General features: G+C 33.5%; 1 protein-coding gene and 1 long non-coding RNA gene across 2 annotated transcripts in view; both read right to left on the bottom strand.

Annotated features, from left to right (window-relative positions):
• LOC118681837 (uncharacterized) overlaps positions 1 to 18,772 on the bottom strand; it is an 89,126-nt gene extending 70,354 nt beyond the window's left edge. Inside the window, exon 1 of the long non-coding RNA XR_004977588.2 lies at positions 18,178 to 18,772. This is a non-coding gene — a long non-coding RNA (uncharacterized lncRNA). The remainder of the gene's footprint in view (positions 1 to 18,177) is intronic.
• Gbp3 (Growth-blocking peptide 3) lies at positions 3,641 to 4,327 on the bottom strand. Its single transcript, XM_014246029.3, has one exon. It carries the CDS (start codon positions 4,195 to 4,197, stop codon positions 3,715 to 3,717), a length of 483 nt encoding a protein of 160 aa, XP_014101504.2. The 5' UTR covers positions 4,198 to 4,327; the 3' UTR covers positions 3,641 to 3,714.
• Positions 18,773 to 19,040: the final 268 nt, after the last annotated feature.

Here is a 19,040-nt window from a genome sequence, read left to right as displayed (position 1 = left end):
TTATATGTCAGCGATATAAAAATTAATAAAATATACAAAAATTAATTAAAATAAAATTACATTAAATAGCTACAAACTTATATTACTGAATATAAGTGAATATAAACAATTTAAAGAATAAATCATGAAATAAAAGAATTAAATACAGTAAAATAAAACAATTTGCCTAATAAAACAAAATTGAAAATAACAAATTAAAAAATTATTAAATAATATAATAAAATAAAAAAACTAAAATACAATAATATAAATTAAAATAGAAAAAAAATTAAATTAATTTGAATTAAATCAATTAAGTCAAATTGAAATAAATTGAACTTAATTAAATTTATTGGATATACATATATAGTTTTGAAATATTATAATTTGGAAAAGGATTAGTACAGGTACTGATCAAAGGGCTAGTCTGAATGTTGATATTTGACAAAATGGCGGCTTCTCAAAATAAAAGTGGCTTTTGTGAAAAAATTTAAATTTCATAGCGGCTTAAAAAATTGAAATCGTTATCCAAAAACGTATTTCCGCGATCATAACCTAAAAGATATTTCACGTGAAAATGTCAAGTCGATCGGTCCAGCTGTTTTGCAAAAATTTTACTCAACGTCTCTGAAACTCGTTTAAAGTTTCGAAAACTGATTACAATTAGTTCAAAATTTTAAAAAAAATCCGGGCATATATCCGAAACTATTTGTCACATCAAATAAGGATTTTCGGAAAATATTTTTGTATATTTATACATTAGATATATAAAAAAAAGATTTTTTTGAAATTCGCAAGTGTATACAACCACTTAAAATAAAATAAAGTAAAATAAACTTAAAAAAAAAATTTAATTAATTATTTCAAAAAAAAAATTTAATAATAAAATAGAATGATATAAAAATTAATAAATTAAATAAACAAAGTTTAATAAAATAACATAAAACTAAATTATATTAATTTATTTATGTGAATAGTTATCTTTTGTTGTTGTAAGTTGATCATTCTATATGCTTTTTTAACAAATACTTTTAAACCAAAATTTCATTAAAAATTTTCTCCTTAATAATTTTTCTAAATATAATTTTAGACGCTTATTTCTTTTAGCAATGACTTAAACATACTGTAAATAATATTTATTTAAATTATCAACGCTAATTTTACAGCCAAACAATCACACATACATCCATAAAAATACACACACGTTCACGCTCCCCCATTATACACACTGAGACCCCACCCAAAAAATGCCGAATACTTGTAATAACACACACGCGGTAAAATGTAATTACATTAACATTTTCATAATTATATGGCGCGTAATTACTGTATTTTATAAGTAAATAAAATATTGCAACATCATATACATGATAAATTTATGTATATAAAGATACGTGTGAATATATATATATGGTATACCCGTATGTGGCGAACGTACCAAATTTGTTGTCTTAGCTATCTTGTATTGTATAACATACATACAAACACAATATAGACATGATTGATTAAATGTAATGAAAAGAGATTTAATTAATTACTTAATAAGAACAAAACAAAATAAGTGAAGTAATTACATTTAAATATTAATATTATTGCGTTATTATTATAATTAATACTATTATTGCATAAATATGTATGTGTATGTGTAATTAAGCATCATTACGGATAAAAAAACTTAAGCTATATACTATATACAGTATATATAAATTATATATATAAAAACATATGCATGTATAAATGATGAATAAATACTTGAATAAAAGAACACATTAGATGTAAACAAAACGATGTTCCTTTATTATTTGTTATACATCCTTCCGGTAATTAATCAAACGGTAAGTGGATTAGCAGTTGGTGCTATTAGTGAAATAAAAAGCTTTTATCGCGCAAACCGTTCGCCAACAGTAAAACAGAAGTCAGATTATATTATAATCATAACTGTAGTATATTCCCGGATAAAGGTTTTTGAATTTACAAACGATATAAACGGCGTTTCCTCTGAGAAATAGAACTTTTATTTCATATAAAACACAGAAAAAAACTAAATGTCAAAGAAATCACGAAATATTAGCCGAAGCGCTTATGATTGACAATAACGTTGGCCTCGGATGCACTGAAGCTATAATACCCTTCACAATTCAAAATATTCCATACAAGAACATGATTGCTGTAGTGATGCGTTCTGAAAAACTGTTCGTATGACAGCTATATGCTATAGTGATAGGAGATAAAGACGTGTGCAAAACTTTAGATCGATATCTTGAAAACTGAAGGACTAGTTTCCGTATATACAGACAGACAAACCTCGTAGCGAACTTAATATACCCTGTTCAGGACATAAAAATGTGAGGACCCTCGTCATGCGAACCAGACTTCTTGTTTTTGTTTGTAAAAGAGCGTCTTAGAAATTATTCACACTATATACAGATATTGTACCTCATTTGTCGTCCAAAACACGATATTTTATTTAGACGGATGTAAGTCTTTATGACAACAGACGTTACAACTCTATATGTCGTGTCTTCACTTTGACAGCTACTATAAAAACGAACCTTGTATTAAATTTGATACCTATAAAAAAAATACCCTATAAATGTTTATAGTTGTTACGATAACCTTTTGATTGTAGAACCTCATTTTTATTTTCTCACCGAGCAAACACAATCAACTTATTTTCATACCAACTTCGTGTATCCAAGTAGCTGAAGTATAACTACAATGCAACTTCACGTAAACTCTGGGATTCGCCGAAGTATGGTCCCAATTATTGTATACTAAAACCAATAGTTCTTATATTACGCCGTTTAATAGCATTACAAAGTGTCTAAACCTAGTTCCAGAAGTAGTTTCAACATTTTATATGCGTCAGAGGAGACTTTTGTACCCGTTTCAATTAATACTTGTATTAGTGGTAATAAATTGAATGTGAATATTGAACATTCGGAATTCATTACATTCAAAAACTTAGCTCATAAGCTAATCGCTTTATAGTCGTGATTTTCAAATCATTTTATTTAAAGTGCATCAGAAAGTTATTGAACACAAACCCAGAATCTTCCTGGAAATATAAACATTGTCCCTAGTTATCCACCGAAAACAATTATTGATTATTTATATATAAATATAAGGTAAATACGCTTGACAGATTCGTCTTCAGAAACGTGAATTTATGTTTTCTTCCTTTTAAGAATCAACAAAAATATATTAGTAGAAAAAGGGTTCGACACTAGAAAGAATACATTCAAAGCATTGGACTGAACAAAGTACTTTGAGCAAGCTTTAGCTCAAAGTTTTCTGCTAAGTCCACCATTGTAATTAACATTTTTTTTTACCGAAGAAAAACTTTTATTTTTTCTTTAAAACAGTACAGTATATATATATATATTTTTAATCACTGAAATATTATTTTAATATTTATAGAACTTTATTTTGTTATAGCAGTTCTTACTTTTTCGCGTCTTCATCAATTTGCGTATTTCCTTGTCCTCTAAGGAATAGCTATTGTATATTTGGGGTTTTCGAATATTTAGTTTATTGCTGAGTTTTTTTGGAAACGTAGACGCGATAACACTCGACCAACCTTTCGATGAATAGCAGAAAATAATCTATTATGTTCGTATGTATGCACTTCAATTAAAACTTAAAATAAAATAATAAACTCTTTTCCACGAAAATATACAACGGCTTTATTTTGGGCATATTTAAAAAAGTTGAAACAAAAACAGCACAAGCTCTTCACCATACTTCACGACAGCGGCCCAAGTCGTCTGGCAGAAAACCAGGACGGCAAGGGAAATCAATCATAGCCACCTCCATTAGCGGCACTGTACTGCCCTTCTTCGTAGCGCCCTCATATTGTTGGCGAAGTGCGGCCTCATCCAGCTCAAAGCATTCACCGGGCGAACCGGCAACTTTCGTTGCATTTGGACATTCAACGAATTTCACACAGTATTTAGTACAAGGTCTGGGCGCCACTGTTACGCCCTTCAATTTTGCGGTACACTTATAGCGCACCATACAGCTGGCATCGATGTTTGGTATGTTGTTGTGGATAACGATGGGTCGATAAGATGATGTGCTCGTTGCTTCAGTATTAGTTGCTGTTGTTTCCGGTGTAGTAGTACGGACGTTGATGCGCAGTGCAAGAGCGGGTTTATCACCAGCAAGCAGGCAGAGTAAAATGCCCAAGGCAAAGTGCAGCAGCGACAATCCACGCATGTTGTTTGTTGTTTGAGGTAGATGTTGTTGTTGGTATATTATAATAAAATAATAAGTTTCCGTTCTTTAAGAACTTCGTTGGCTCACTAATCGCGCTGATATTCTGTTTGTTACTGAAATCGTGGAAGCGATAAGAATGAAGCTTCTTGTAAACTTAAGCTGTGCTCGAAGCTCAGCGCGATAACCCTTGACCGTTAGTTTGCGACGAGATTAAGCGCTTAATATTTGTGAGCGTACGAGTTACAATAAGAAGGTGACAGTAGTAAGGGTGGCAATGATTTTGTGGTGAAAAAATTAAAATTGTGGAATTAAGCTTTTACGAGCTCATATATATACTTGTGTTATTAATTTAATTCAGGGATTCAGAAAGATATTGCAACAACACTTAATATGTATCTATATATACAATATAAAAACTAATGTTTGTCTGTATGTCCTTTATAGAATCGTTAACTATGCATTTGATTTTGTGATAATTTTTAAAGTTGTTGTACATGAGCCAAAGAAGATTTCTGGGCTGATACGACCAATTTTCGACAGATTTACAATACCAATAAAATTACTTTAAATTAATTCAATATTATGCATATAAAATATATATATTTTAGTTCCTGGCGTAGCAATGCTGGCAGGGTACAGCTAGTACTAAATATATGAAGGAACTTTCTTCCAAAAGTGGATCTTTCCTTAACCACTATTTACTGAAAATCACGTGGATCTCCGTGCTTTCTATCGATTGTATACCTAGATCAATATGAAAACGTTCCACTAAGCACAGCGCGATTTTTTACCTACAATCGCTCTACACATTCCTATTAATGCCATATCTAATATATAAAAATTAATATTTCATAGCTTCATCGATTCGTAGGATTAAGATTATAGACGTAATGAAGTTCAGATTGTCAACATCATTGTCCGATAAAATGTCGCAATTCGTCAAGAAATTTCGGCGCTCAAATGTTATAAATTAATCGATAACAGTGTCGACGCCATGAAACCTCAAACTTTTGACAAGAAGTGACAGAATTATATCAGCAGTGTGGGAACAACATCTGCTAGCATCGTTATTTGTGAGACAACATTCTCAATCGTAGTATTTTTGCAATCAAATAAATAGTTGTACAAATGAATTATTTTGAAAATAAATTTGTTAGATATAATTTTCTGATTTAATCCCTTTGAGTTGCACCACATACAATTTTTGAGAATTGTTTGAATCAAAGCCATCTCAAATAAATTTAGCAGGTTTTCTATTGAGTATATTAGACGTCGAAACTGTCCAACAACCTAGCGTTTGCTATATCCATTATTCGATGAAATCGTGAATAAATTACAATCAAATTTGATATCTTCTTGACTTAAATTGAAGACCATAAACTTAGACTTAGTTTTATTGCTAGGTTTTAGTTCGCGTCAGCTAAAATTATGTTAAAAACACCTTCAAATGAGATATACAAGTATTTATAGGATATTCACTCAAACGAAAAATTTAATATATTGAGTTGACGTGGAAAACGTCCACCAGAGGATTGGACCAATTCCAATCTAATTTAGCACTAAAAGACATAATGTTTAAGATTTTTCATTAAAATGTTACGCCTTTTGACCAATCTGAACGATTTAAATACAGATGGAAAGACGGAAATCATTTTATGGAGTATATAGGGGATAGAGAAAGGGATTAAGGCAATAATTTTAACATTGCTCAGTTATACTCAAAATGGTATTTTGAAGCAAATACATAATACTCGCTGACCGTGACAATCATATGGAGTAACGCCAGCCGGATGTTCGAAAATCCTGATGTTAGTTATATGGGGGCTAGATAGAGTTTGTATTTATTTTAAACATAAAGATACACTGTTATGAGTAAAACACGTTCTCTCATTTCCATTGAGATAACTCACATGTTAAACGATATATGCGGTATAAAGTCACCCGGAAGTTCGAAAATCTTTATATTAGGTATATGAGGGCTATAGAAAGTATTGATCCGATTCAACCTATTTTTGACATCCAGACATACTATTATCAGGAAAGGATCTTCCCAGAATTTCAATTATATATTATATATCACGCATTGAACGATATTTTCAGTAAAAAATCTGCTGCGGTACGGGAGTCCACATATTCGCTATTTGGGGGCTTGAACAGTTGTAGTGCAATCTTGACAATTTTTGGTCGTAAGGTGGTCAAGCGCACTATTCTTGCAAAGTTTTATCCCGATACATTTATTGGTGCTTGATTTGCATACTGCAAAGTGAAGGAATCAGATGGAATTTTAAATTGTGTTATATTGGCAATAATGATGGTTACTATCCATTTTCGCACTGTAACATACGTCACACATTGAATTTGGTTGAAATCGGCCGAGCAGACTTCGAGATATGGGTTTTCCCTTGAAAGTGGGTGGTGCCACACCGCTTGTCAGCGTCACTGTCTGGTGTATTTAATATGACTAAACTCAGCAGTAGTTTTAATCAAAAACGTTATATGGGGAGTGGGCGGGCTTATCACTCGATTTCACCCACTTTCACACCGTCTATAGGGGCGCTAAAAATGTTTGTTCTGAGTGAATTTGGTTATTATGGCTTTGTCGGCTTAGGAAATATGCTCATTGAACTTATTACAGGGCGGGACCAAGCCCACTTTAAAAAAAAATTAAACTGCAGATGCTCCTCCTTAATGGTACGTAGTACCTAATAACAAACAGCCTTGTGTCTGTTCGTCCAGCTTGGTTGTGACAATTTATTGGTTTTCGATTAATGGCGTTTTGTGGGCATGGCAGCGGTCTGATTACGTCCATCTGCAATACCAACTGTCTTAAGGTGGTCGGAAACATGTGTACCAAGTATCATCAAGATATCTCAATTTTACTAAAGTTACAGCTTGCAGAGACGAATGGACGGCCGAACTGAACGGCAAAGCTAGATGATCACTATGCTTAGTAAATCGCTTTCGATAGCCACTATTTTGATTGGTAAAATTAAATGTCGTCCAAAATGTGAACTCAAATAAAAACTCTTCAACCTGTATGTATGCAATGGAACTTTTAGATATCTGAAAAAGTTTCGCGTCACTTTCAAAGTACACCCTAATCTAGTTCCAAGCATACATATTATTGTATAAATAAACGATCGCATTGTTATCAATCTTTAAAAGCTGAACGGCTTAGTTTACGCCCGCCTTAATGCCGTGATTTTTGTTAGCTCGGCGCGACAAGCACAACCGCATGCAGATTTCCATAAAAACGTGACAATAAACAAACAAATGCATTTGGTATTTTGTGGTCAATATTGTGCGCATAATTAACTGAATTCGATTATATTTAGTAGCTGCAGTTCATCATTTAAATAAATTTATCTGTGTGCGTGCGTGATTGGGTGCATAAAGCTGCTCGCTAATTCCGAGCATTTGCCAAGCGTATGCATATAATCAAATTATGTCGGCGTAACCACAGTAAATTGCAAACGAATAATCGGTAATTGTTGTTGGTTTTATTGTAGAAGCTTTGCAGACTCAGCAACCAAGCACAGTTCGTGGCATGCAACTTTGATGTGGAATGAGTTAGGTATACAGTTGTATTACAGTGCACCTGGACTTGTAGAGGAAGGCTTTCGAAATAACGACATTTTCAAATATATATGTGAAAGTGTGTTTGTTGCTAAATCAATAAATATATAATTTTGAAATTAACCAATTAAAATTTGACCGAAAATTACTTAATTAAAACTATTAAGAGTTAAAAATCACTAACTTAACCAGGCCTCATATACCGACATATGTTGATATGTGTTTAATAGAATAGTATAACAAATAATTAAAATATGTTCGGTGGGTGTTGAGACTCCATAGCGTTCACTGCATTGTCTATAAGTAAGTTTTATAGAGAGAGTGAGGGATAGAGAAAGACAGTTGAGAAGCTCGCAAATAAAAAAACTATGCTGTCACAAAGTAAAGTAACTCCCAGAGAGTTTGAAAATGAGACAAAATGGTAGAAGAGAAACTACTACAGCTGAAGATAAAGGCGCTATTGAAATTGTTCAATTTATCAGTCTTGCTTCTTTTTTGTGATTGGGCCTATATTACCCGCAAGAAAACTCGTATTGACCAGAATACAGGCTTGGATACCACCCTGCAATATTAGTCACTGAAAACAATATCGCAATCGAAGTGCCTTTTCTTTGAAATGGTATTGTGGTTATCCGATTTATAAGCTTGTTTATGTTTTTTATACACTATATTTGAACGTTTATTACAGAAAAACATATACAGTCGCATTACTCAAATTATTGCCCATCGGAAGTTATAACATTTTCCCATCTCAAAAGATCTGCACCGCAACCTAGCATGAATCAAGGCAATTTTTGATACCCTGTTTTAATGTGAACTTTATTGCACTGACAATGTTCTGCATCGACCGGAACAAATGGTAGTCAGAAGAGGCAAGGTGTGGGCCTCGTATTTAGTTATAAATTTCGGTCTTTTTCGGCATTCTCTCGCTTCAATTTAATGTGTTGTTGTCAGCAGCATTCCCCATTAATGGTTTCAACCAAAACCAAACCAGCTATCAAAATGAACATAGGTGCTTGTCGTTTGTGTTTGGTATTCTTCAGTGAATTGGCAAGTAAGGAAATACATCCAAACAATGTTTAAAAATCAGTGGCAATTAGAGCTTTTCAAGTGCCTTGTAACCAAAAAAATTACCGTTTGACCTGATCAAAAAGCTGAGAACATTGTTATTCTACAACCTGATGTAGCCAACGTTACGGTCAGTGTTGAGTGCTACTAGCAAATGATTCGTGATTTCTTGGTTCTCAACGACAAAGAGAATCGCCCAGTGCTAACTTTTGGTGACCATATAATAAAGGTGAGAAGAAAAGGGATAGGTTGAGTGGTTGTCTTACGACGCAACTAGGCCTTTAGGAGGCCCATTGTGCTAAAGAAAAGGGGTTAAACTCTAAAATTATGCGATTTGACTACGTTAAATTATTTTTTGTTAGGGGTACGTCAAGCCAAAGGTGTTCTGTGTTAAATCAGCTACGATTAGCTGATGATGACAGTATGCCTGTAATCTTACTCAAATGTTAAATGGCATATAACAAACATACTTTATTGTTGTATGATACCGACCTGGAGACAAATCAAATTCCGAGCATTAAAAATTAAATAATTAATAAACTGAATTATAATTTGCTTGTTGAGATTCTGTTTTTCATCTAAAAATTTTGGGAAAAATATATGTACGAGTATGTATATATAATAAAAAGAAGACATACAATATTACTTAGAATAATATTTGCAAATAAATGTAAAATTATATTAAGAAACACTGCATTTTGTGTTATTAAAAATAAAATTGAAATTTAATTTATGCCGCCAACCCCATCACCCTAGTTTATATGAACACATATAATTTACGATATTTCATAATTTTTGACCCAACACTCATGCACATAAATCGAATTGAAATTCAAAATAGATCAAATATTTCGCCAGCCATCAGATTTAGGCAGGCGTTTTGTTTAGTTGCCGTCAAATTATGCGTAATATATTGTTAATGTCAATTTCATTATCATAATGTAATGCAAATGAGTTGATTACCAGCATATGCCCAAATGTTACAGCACCGAACCCTGAGCCGAGCAGGCCGCAGCCACCGCAGTGTGTGCAATTAAAAATTTTAGATTTTTAATAAATATGCAAATGAGGAAATGAGTATTCTAAACTAAAATAATTGACAGCAGTAGAGGACCTTGGTTGTTGCTTAACAACAGTTGTTGTTGTGTACATTTCTTGCCATTAGGTGCAACTTCAGACTCAGCGGAATTTTTTTTTTTTTTTTTGACAAAAAAGTATTCTTCTCTAAAATTTTCCCTCAATCCTTCTTTAGAAAATTAATATATAAAAAAGTACGAGAGTGGTCGGAAAAATACTTATCCTCTCCGCCTAATGGCGCCACTATCTCAAAACAAATTTTCTATAATGTGGTTCATTCTAGCGGACGGCTAGTGTTAGCTCAAAATACCATGTAGGTCACATACTGCATAAAGTATTGGACACGAGAAAGCCGGTGGCACATTGGACAACAAGGGCAACAGTGACCCCAAGCAAGATTGGAAGGAGTTTATGCTTGTTTCAACTGGTACACCAGAAACCAAATAGCAGTCGAAAAAGTGGTCTTCACGAACTCTCTCCGAAGATGGCAAAGATTATTATGTCGTTCGGAAAGGTGATGTGCACCGCTTTTTCTACTACACAACAAGTGATCTACTTCAATTAACCAAAGAAAGGCAAAGGTGCTTCGAGGGCTTGCAACTCCGTTATCAACATGGTTATATTGTTTGAATTAGGTTATACAGTACTATTCAATCCACCGTATTATCCAAATTCGGCTCCGGCAGACTTTCTTTTTTTATTAAACTTAAAAAAATCAGACGCTGGGCTTGAGATGAATGAAAAGGTCATCTCCATTCCAGAATTATACTTTTCAGACCTTTTTTCTTGATTATTATTTTTTTAATCACCATTTTTCCAAAATTTTCGTTTTTCTTTTATAGGCTAAGTTATTGGGCCGTCGTTGAATAGTACGTTTAACATATGAAATTCATAGCAGTCGATATTACTGATCTACAGTGGTTTTGTTGCTCTAGGTATAAGTTCGATTTCGAATATATATGTTCCCACAGTTCATCCAACAATTAGTGGTTTAGTAAGATTTGCTCTCGTTTATTTTTAAATCTTTATTTTCATTTCACTTTACAAAATCAGAAACCAAGAAACAATTTAATGGGATCTTAGTAATGCCAGTTTTGTTTTGAAAATTAGGATGCATCGAAGTAAACAGAAAGGTAAATGTCGAAAACATACAAAACGCACTTTGTTTCAATAAAACGTCTTTGATAAACTTCCTTTTATAATTTTCCAGCCGACAATCCTTTTTTAAGAACTAGTAGTAATCTGCCATCATATGACGATCGCAGTAACATTGCTACTTTTTTTCCATCACTTTTAGATACTAGTTGAGCGGTTCCCCATGTTCCTTAGCATAATTTCCTAAATTATCCGAAAACTTATCCACATTATTACGTAGACATTTTAAGTTGATAGATAAAATTTGCTCCTAGAGATTGCTCCAGTTTGTCATAATATTTTCACATATTCTTGATAATTTGTTACTTAGTGATTGCCTAGGAAACTTTCGACTATCTAAACAAACCTTTTCTAAGCTTCAATTTTCGGAAGAGTTCTACCCTTGATATAGTCTGTATCATTCATTATTTGCCGTATTTGAGGGCCATCAAATGTTCCTCCTTTCAACTTTGCCATACTAAGTTCGGAAATTTGTTTACAAATGGTTACGAGCTGACACCCTATTATATTAGTCCACTTCAGATAGTATGTTCAAAGAACTTAGGAATCCTTGGTAGTCGGATAGTTGGAAGCGTAGCAATTTCTTTTTCTTAGACAGACCCTAGCTCAGAGCATAATATAACTATGATTTCATAGTAGTTCAAGGGTAAGGGAGATTCACAGTATTCCATTTATAAGCCATTAACTCCGTCAAAGCACTTGAAAAGGCATGGTCGATTAGAGATGGTTGAAGTTACTCCCATCGTAAAGCGTTCAAAAGTTAAGGACATATAGAAGCTCAATTTTATTGCGATATTATGTATTTCGGTGCAATTTAAATATGCTTTGTTGCAAGCAGCTGCGCAGTGTTATCAACTGATTTGCAACTCCATTATATAAACTCACATACAATTGCATTTATGGCAGATATTATACATAAATGTGCTTGTTGGCGCACAATATAGCCGTTATCCCATTCATTTATGTTTCGTAAATTGTTGGCTTTATTTTATTTTATTTATTTGAAATTTGCTTCTTTTTCACTTAATTTGCATCGAATTAATTCACAAATTTGTTTGCTTAATCTGGCAGGGTAATAAATTTGATATGCCGCAATAAATTTAAATCGGATACAATCAACTATAACTTAGTTTGTATAATTATATGAATAAATTACTTGCAAATTGGAGTTTTATTTTTGATTCCATTTTTACTTTTTTTTCAAATATTTTTTATGTCTTTCATTGAAAATAAACTGTGATAGAGTTTTTTACCTGTTTATACAGAACAATTCATTCATCTGCTGATTTCTTTTTTTTCGTTTCCAATACAGACATGGCGAAAAGCTTATTACTTCCGAACTCATTTTTCTAAACTTAAGACTCTTACAGCTATTATTTTAACAATTTCTACTGGACAGTATTTTAATCTACATGACATGAGTTCTTTCCTTATTTTCTACGAAGCAGTTATTTAGAGGGTGATAAGCTATATAATTTTTTACATAGTTACACTTCATCTGAAATCAGCCGACAGCTCTCTAATACTTATACCTGGGAATAAGCGAACGAACCTCAGTCGGTAGTAGATGAATATTTGTTAACATGTCTTGATCTTTCTATGAAACAAACTTCCTCTTTCACGATAAACCTGCAATGGGTTCCAGTATATTAAAATTCGATGAAGAGGAATTATATATGTATGCCTATGGCTACTTGTAGATATAGCTAGTCTCAGTGAAGTCAATCTCTAACTTGCTCAACAAGCAGGCCGCACATGCCGACTATCATAATTCAAAAGCAATGACCACAGAACTCTAGTAGGAATGCTAACTGGTCACTGTCTAATTGGGAGACATGCCTGGATGTATGCTGCATAGATACTTGAGAACATCTTCTACGCAAGTGCAAGACTTTAAGAAAAGAGTTGCAACTATCGGTCGTGGATTTGTTGACGATGCTTCAGAAGATGCGCATATAAAACTGTTTGTATTGATGAACTTCATCAGGAGCACACGGATCCGCCGATATCGAACCACTACAGCATATAGCTGACAGACAAACTAATCGACCAAAACGAAGTTCTTGTGGAAAATAAATTATTAATTCGAACCACTAAAGCATAAAGCTCCTATACAAACTGACCGATCCAAATCAAGAAAAAGATCTTCATAAATAAATGTTTTCGTTATTAAATAACACTTATTTGACTTAAAGCTTGTTTATACACATCAAACAACGTGAATAGAAGGCACCGCTGGCGGGTTACGTTTTCAGATTTAGTTATACTCGTACATTTTGTAGTTGCTATAAGAACTGTTGCTTTACTTAAAATTCCACACTCTTTTTAACTTTCGGCCTTCATTTTATTCGAAATGCACCTAAAACTGTATGAACGAATATGAATTACACTCAACTACCTAAAATTTATGCACACGAACCAAAGCAATTGCGTAATAGAGTTCGCTACAACACCAACAATAGCGAGTATGAAAATGGAAAATTGTCAATAACAGAAAACAATTTCAACAAACACCTGTCAAAGAACACAGACATCGCAGCCGACAGCTCGCTCTCCATATCCGCTCTCACCTGCCGTACCCCGAAAGGCATTTCTTATTGATATCGATGCCAAAATTGCTATTTGTTTTATTGCAGTTTAATGTTGTCAGGCAATGTGGCAAGCACAAACGGAAATGCGCTGCAAATGAACGATCGACAAAAATTGCAAACACTTTACTTTACTCACAGCTCCGACCCTCGCCGTCGCCGTTAACCGACGCAGGACAATGCAGTGAAATGTGAGAAAGACATGCAATTCGCGACAAAAAACGGACACGTCTTTTTCTTTTTCTACGTCTTGTCTCCTTGTAATTTCTTGTTTTGTCAATATTTTTTGTGTTGCTCGCTAGACATTTTTTATGTTTTCGAAAACAGCGTTTTTTGCTGTCAATTTTTATCGTCTAAATAAAAAGTAGTTACTTGAAGTGTTTGGGCTTTATTATCGTTGACTTGGCATGTCATTTGGTCATACTCATTTATATTGGCACCAGAGATTGTAGCACACACGCTTGTTTTTGGGGCAAACCTTTTGGCGAATGAGTTCAAAGAGAAATTGATATTTCGCAATCGGAAATGTCAAATAAAAAAGGAAACTAATATTGCGAATGAAAATAATGCGAGGTTGGAAAAGAAATTGAGAAACTGACAAAATAAACATGAAAAAACATTAACTTCATTTGCACCGATGCATGAATACCCTTCGCAAATAATGAAGCTTCCATACAAAGACTTGATTACGATTGTACAGTTTGTACGGCAGGTATATGCTAAAGTACTCTGACCAGAGCAATTTCTTTGGAGAGTACACCGTTGCATTGGGCAATAATACAAGTACATACAAAATTTAGTAGAGATACTTTATCAAATGAAAAAGTTTTCCATACAAGCACTTGATTCCGATCGTTCAGTTTGTATGGCAGCTATAGGCTATAGTAGTCCGATAATGGCGATTCCGACAAATGAGCAGCTTCTTGGGGAGAAAAAGACGTGTACAAAATTTCAGATCGATATCGATTAAAACTGAGGGACTAGTTCGCATATAGACAGACAGACATGGCTCAATCGACGCAGCTCATCATGCTGATCATTTAGATGTTTACTTTTTAGAGTCTCCGACGTTTCGTTTGGGGTATTACCAACATCGTGGCAAACTTAATATTAGATGTAATAAAAAGAAATCCATTATGCTTCCAATAGATACCGTTATTTATCTGTATCTCGCGTTGTATAAGTCCGATCGGGTTCTTGGTTGATTCCAGGTAATGATATTAACACATACGGGGGTCTGCAGAAAAGCATTACGCAGTGATATTTTTGTAAAAAAAATAAACTCGCAATATTTGTGAAATTAAAATCAACAATTTCTGTGGATATTAATGTTAGAAGAAAAGACTCGTGTTTTCTTGAACACAATCCATGGTTAACATAGTTCCTGGAACTTCTGTCGTCTCTTAAAACGTTGAGATCAAGGAGAGTTGAGAGGACAAATAGGAATCCTTGAAGGTTCTCCGTCCATTCCTTTAGGACGATAGATAACAGTAAGATGCTTCTTCGAGCTAAATATTCAAATCTCTTTATATGAATTTCTTTTTCTATAAATTTCAATGATTTAATCCCAGTACAGTAAGATCTACGTAACCAGAAACGATCCGAACTTTTTATCCTTCCACGGAAAGTCAACTCGGTAAACATAGAATAAACTTAATAACTAGGATTTGATATTTTACAACTTTTTGGTACTATTTGGAAACTTTTTCTTTCTGTTACACAATTACTATAGAACATAACAACGTTGGAATCATTTCAAGATTAAACATAGGAGGCCAATATTATTATGTTATTGTTTCTGAAAATGCTTCTTGTTTTGAGAAAATGCTTCTTTAAAAATAGGAGATATATATTACGCTGGAAACATCGACCATAATACCTGCATTTCAAATGATAGATTTTGTTAGTACTTTACGAGTAATTTAGATCATGTGGCATCTATACTTTTTTATAACCTAAAATTAACAAAATAAAATTAAAAAATTTGGTTTTAAAAGTCAAAGAATTTCATTAATCTCGATTAAAAGCAATACAAATTCAGCAATTCACGAGAAATTATTGGAATATTTTGGAGTGTAAAGTTCCTTCTATACTAAAAATGTTTTAGCAGAATGGTGCCAGAATAGGTCTTTACTTCTTTATGTTGGCAATAATGTGCTTTTGTTGTTGTTGCTTCTCTTCTATTCGTTGCCGATTGCGATGCGAGAAAGTCAAAAGTTGTTAATAAAACTTGTTTCTATTGCAAGTGGCATCGTTAATATTCAAGATGTTTTTGTTATTGCTTTCTATATTTGCTCTTTTTGTTATTTGTTGTAAGTAAACTGTATTGTTGTGGCGCATTTTTCACACCTGTCACACTACTACGACCCGGTTGCGTCGGCTCATATTTCCTATACCCTTGTGCAATATGCAACAGAGGGATGCTACTAATAACGGTAGTTTTATAAAAAAAAATTCTGTGCAGAAAATTCCATATAAGCAGTGTATTCAAAAAGGTATATTGAGAAGAATTAGAGATTTCATTCATAACAATCCAAGATATTAAAAACAGGTGGCAGCCCCTTTAGTAAATATCTTAGATAAATATTTTTCTTAAACTTAAACACTGCAAACTTCATTCAACTAATAAATCACTTGGAACAAATCATTTCAACAGATGGCAACCCTAATATAAAATCTTTTAAAATGTCAGCTTTCTGAAATAGCGTTCGTTCTATACGAATAAAAGGTATATAGACAAGAAGCTTATACTATTTTATTACTAATATTTTCAAACGCGGGGAAGTGTTATAATTTTTTGTTTATAGAGCGATTATTGCACGGAACAATAATAAAACGAGTAAAGACGGTCGAAAATTGGGACTCCTAGGATTCAATAGAGGTCAAACTACGGGTCGCGCGAATTGAAGCCATATTTGGTGCTACTAACCTGAGTACGCCCCCCGTTTTTCAGTTAAACTTCCTTTAGACTAAACTCGAAATTATTATCTGCTTTTATTGTGCGTTGGGTATAACATTGAAGTTGGTTTTTGCTTGCTTACTTGTTATTATTACGGCCCTTATTTTTCATTTGTTGCACTCACTGTTGCAATTGTGACGCTTTCTACTGTTCATTTGCAACAGCAACAGCGGCGGGTCAGGCTTTTTGTTTCTTTTGAATTCATCGTTTTTGTTATTTTGAATTTAATTTTCTGGCACGTCGATTGGTTGTCCTTTGGAGTATTTGCTTTTGAAGGCGGTCGGCTATTGTCATTCTTCCACCGGTCAAATAAATATATTGTATAAAGTTTGAGGCATTATGACGCAACAGAGAGACCTCGCATCAAAACAATGACAATTTTAAGGTTAAAAGTGAAAAAAATAAATTGTTTGGTGTTGTCGTTGCTTATATAATCTATTTTTGTTATTTTTTTATTGTCTGTGGTAGTTTACCTAAAACTATTTTTTATATTTTGATTTTTTTTTTTCTGTAGAATATTTTGTAAACTGCAGATATTAGATGAAGTGGAGGTTTTTAAACTCTACCTATTTAAGAACACCTAAGAAACGGGATCTAACTTATAGTCTCAGGACTTGTCTTCTAGGTAAAGAAGAGATCTCTGTGTCCATTTTTGGAAAAGCCGGACCAACGGTGAAGGAACTGAGACTTACAAGTTCTTTTCTCCCCAAAAAGCTGCTCACTTTTTAGAACAGCCGGTATTGGAGCAGCCATACAAATTTAACGAACAAAATCAAGTTCTTGTTAGGAAAACTTTTTTACTTGTCGAGATATCTTTGAGATATTTGGCATGCGTTATTATCTAAAGCAATAATACAATCTCCGAAGAAATATTTCAGATCGAATAACTATAGCATAAAGCTGCCCTACAAGTTGAACGATCGGAATCTAGGTCATGTAAGAAATCTTTTGTATTTGTGAAGGTATAATAGCAGCGGTGCAATCGACGTTAACTCGTTTACTTGTTAATTTTTTTATTTTTTGCGTATTTCATTGGTCTATAGCTTTAAGAATAATTTTAAAAAATTTAAATGAATATTTTATATATTTATGTTTCTGAAGTGTAGCCGCTCAGTTCAGTCATAATAAGTCTATTTTAAAACGCTTTTTACTCGAAATAGCAATTTTAGAACTTGCTGCAGTGATTACTCTTAGGATAATGATCTGAGCACTAGCAAATTTCATCATGATCTGTACGTAATAAAATTTTCTCGATACAATGACGTACCAGTTTAGTTTTCAGCCACGGAGAAAGCCAGAATCACTGCAGCAGTAGAGAGCTCGAAACAATGTTAATTTCTTCCTCAAAAATTTTACTGTGTATTCTTAAAATATTTTATTTAAATCTGCAAATATTGCGTTTTTAGGCCGTGATACCAGTGTGCCACTTAATATGTACCAGAGCGACTAATTAAAGAAAACGAAGTTTCAAAAAGCCGACTTCAAAATTATCAGCATACACACACACACACTAGTGTGTTAAGCTATAAACCAATTTATTTAATTCAAAGAACTCACCTGACGTTGCCACACGGTACAGCTGTTAAATGCAACAGTGTGCTTGCATCAATGCGTCCACTGCTTTTGACTTGAATCTGCGTAATTGTCTGCGCTTTCTCTGAACCAATATGAAATTTTCGATAAATTGAAGTCCATTCAATGAATTTCATCAGCGGTAGCGTCAACCTATCAAGAGAATTCAAAAGGTGACGCCTGCATCCACCTTCGCACACACACATGCGATGTGTTCAATGCGCCTGCTGTTCAATTAAACGCCGTGTCTGCAGCGCCATGCCGCTGTGTCATCACTTTCAAGCACCGCCTTGATTGTCGTCGTTGAATGTGTTCGCACCGAGCGATGCCCACTTTTTTGCATGCAGTTTAATTAAAATTTCTTATCAATGTGACGATAAATTTTATTTCCGAAATTTGCATCCGCCTCAATGGGCTGAGCACATTGCTAATTTTTTGCGCACGCCTCCATTGGCGTGATTAAACCATTGTAGATGTCCGAATTTACTACAATATATATTTGTATATTATAAATATTGAAAAGTTCGAAAAAATTTTTGAAATCGTGGCTTACAATGTTAACTTGTTGATTACTCGAATGGCTATTGAAAGAGTTTTTTACGACTTTTCAATATTTGAACGAGAAAATTGAATTTGTAATTTTTTAACGGACAAATTTTTCTTAGCAAAAACAGAGTTTTTAAGAGTAGAAGAAAGTACCAACTGAAAGGTAACTCACATATTGATCAATAAATGCGATATAAAGTCAACTGGAAGTTGGAAAATCTTTATATTAGAGAGTAATTGAAGAATTGAAACGAATCAATCCATTATTGGGTTTCTCCGAATTTCCATAATACTTCTCAATA

This window comes from Bactrocera oleae, chromosome 2 (genome assembly GCF_042242935.1).
Source record: "Bactrocera oleae isolate idBacOlea1 chromosome 2, idBacOlea1, whole genome shotgun sequence".
NCBI lineage: Eukaryota > Metazoa > Arthropoda > Insecta > Diptera > Tephritidae > Bactrocera > Bactrocera oleae.
Note: the sequence above shows the minus strand (reverse complement) of the source record. Positions and strands in the feature narration are given on the sequence as shown.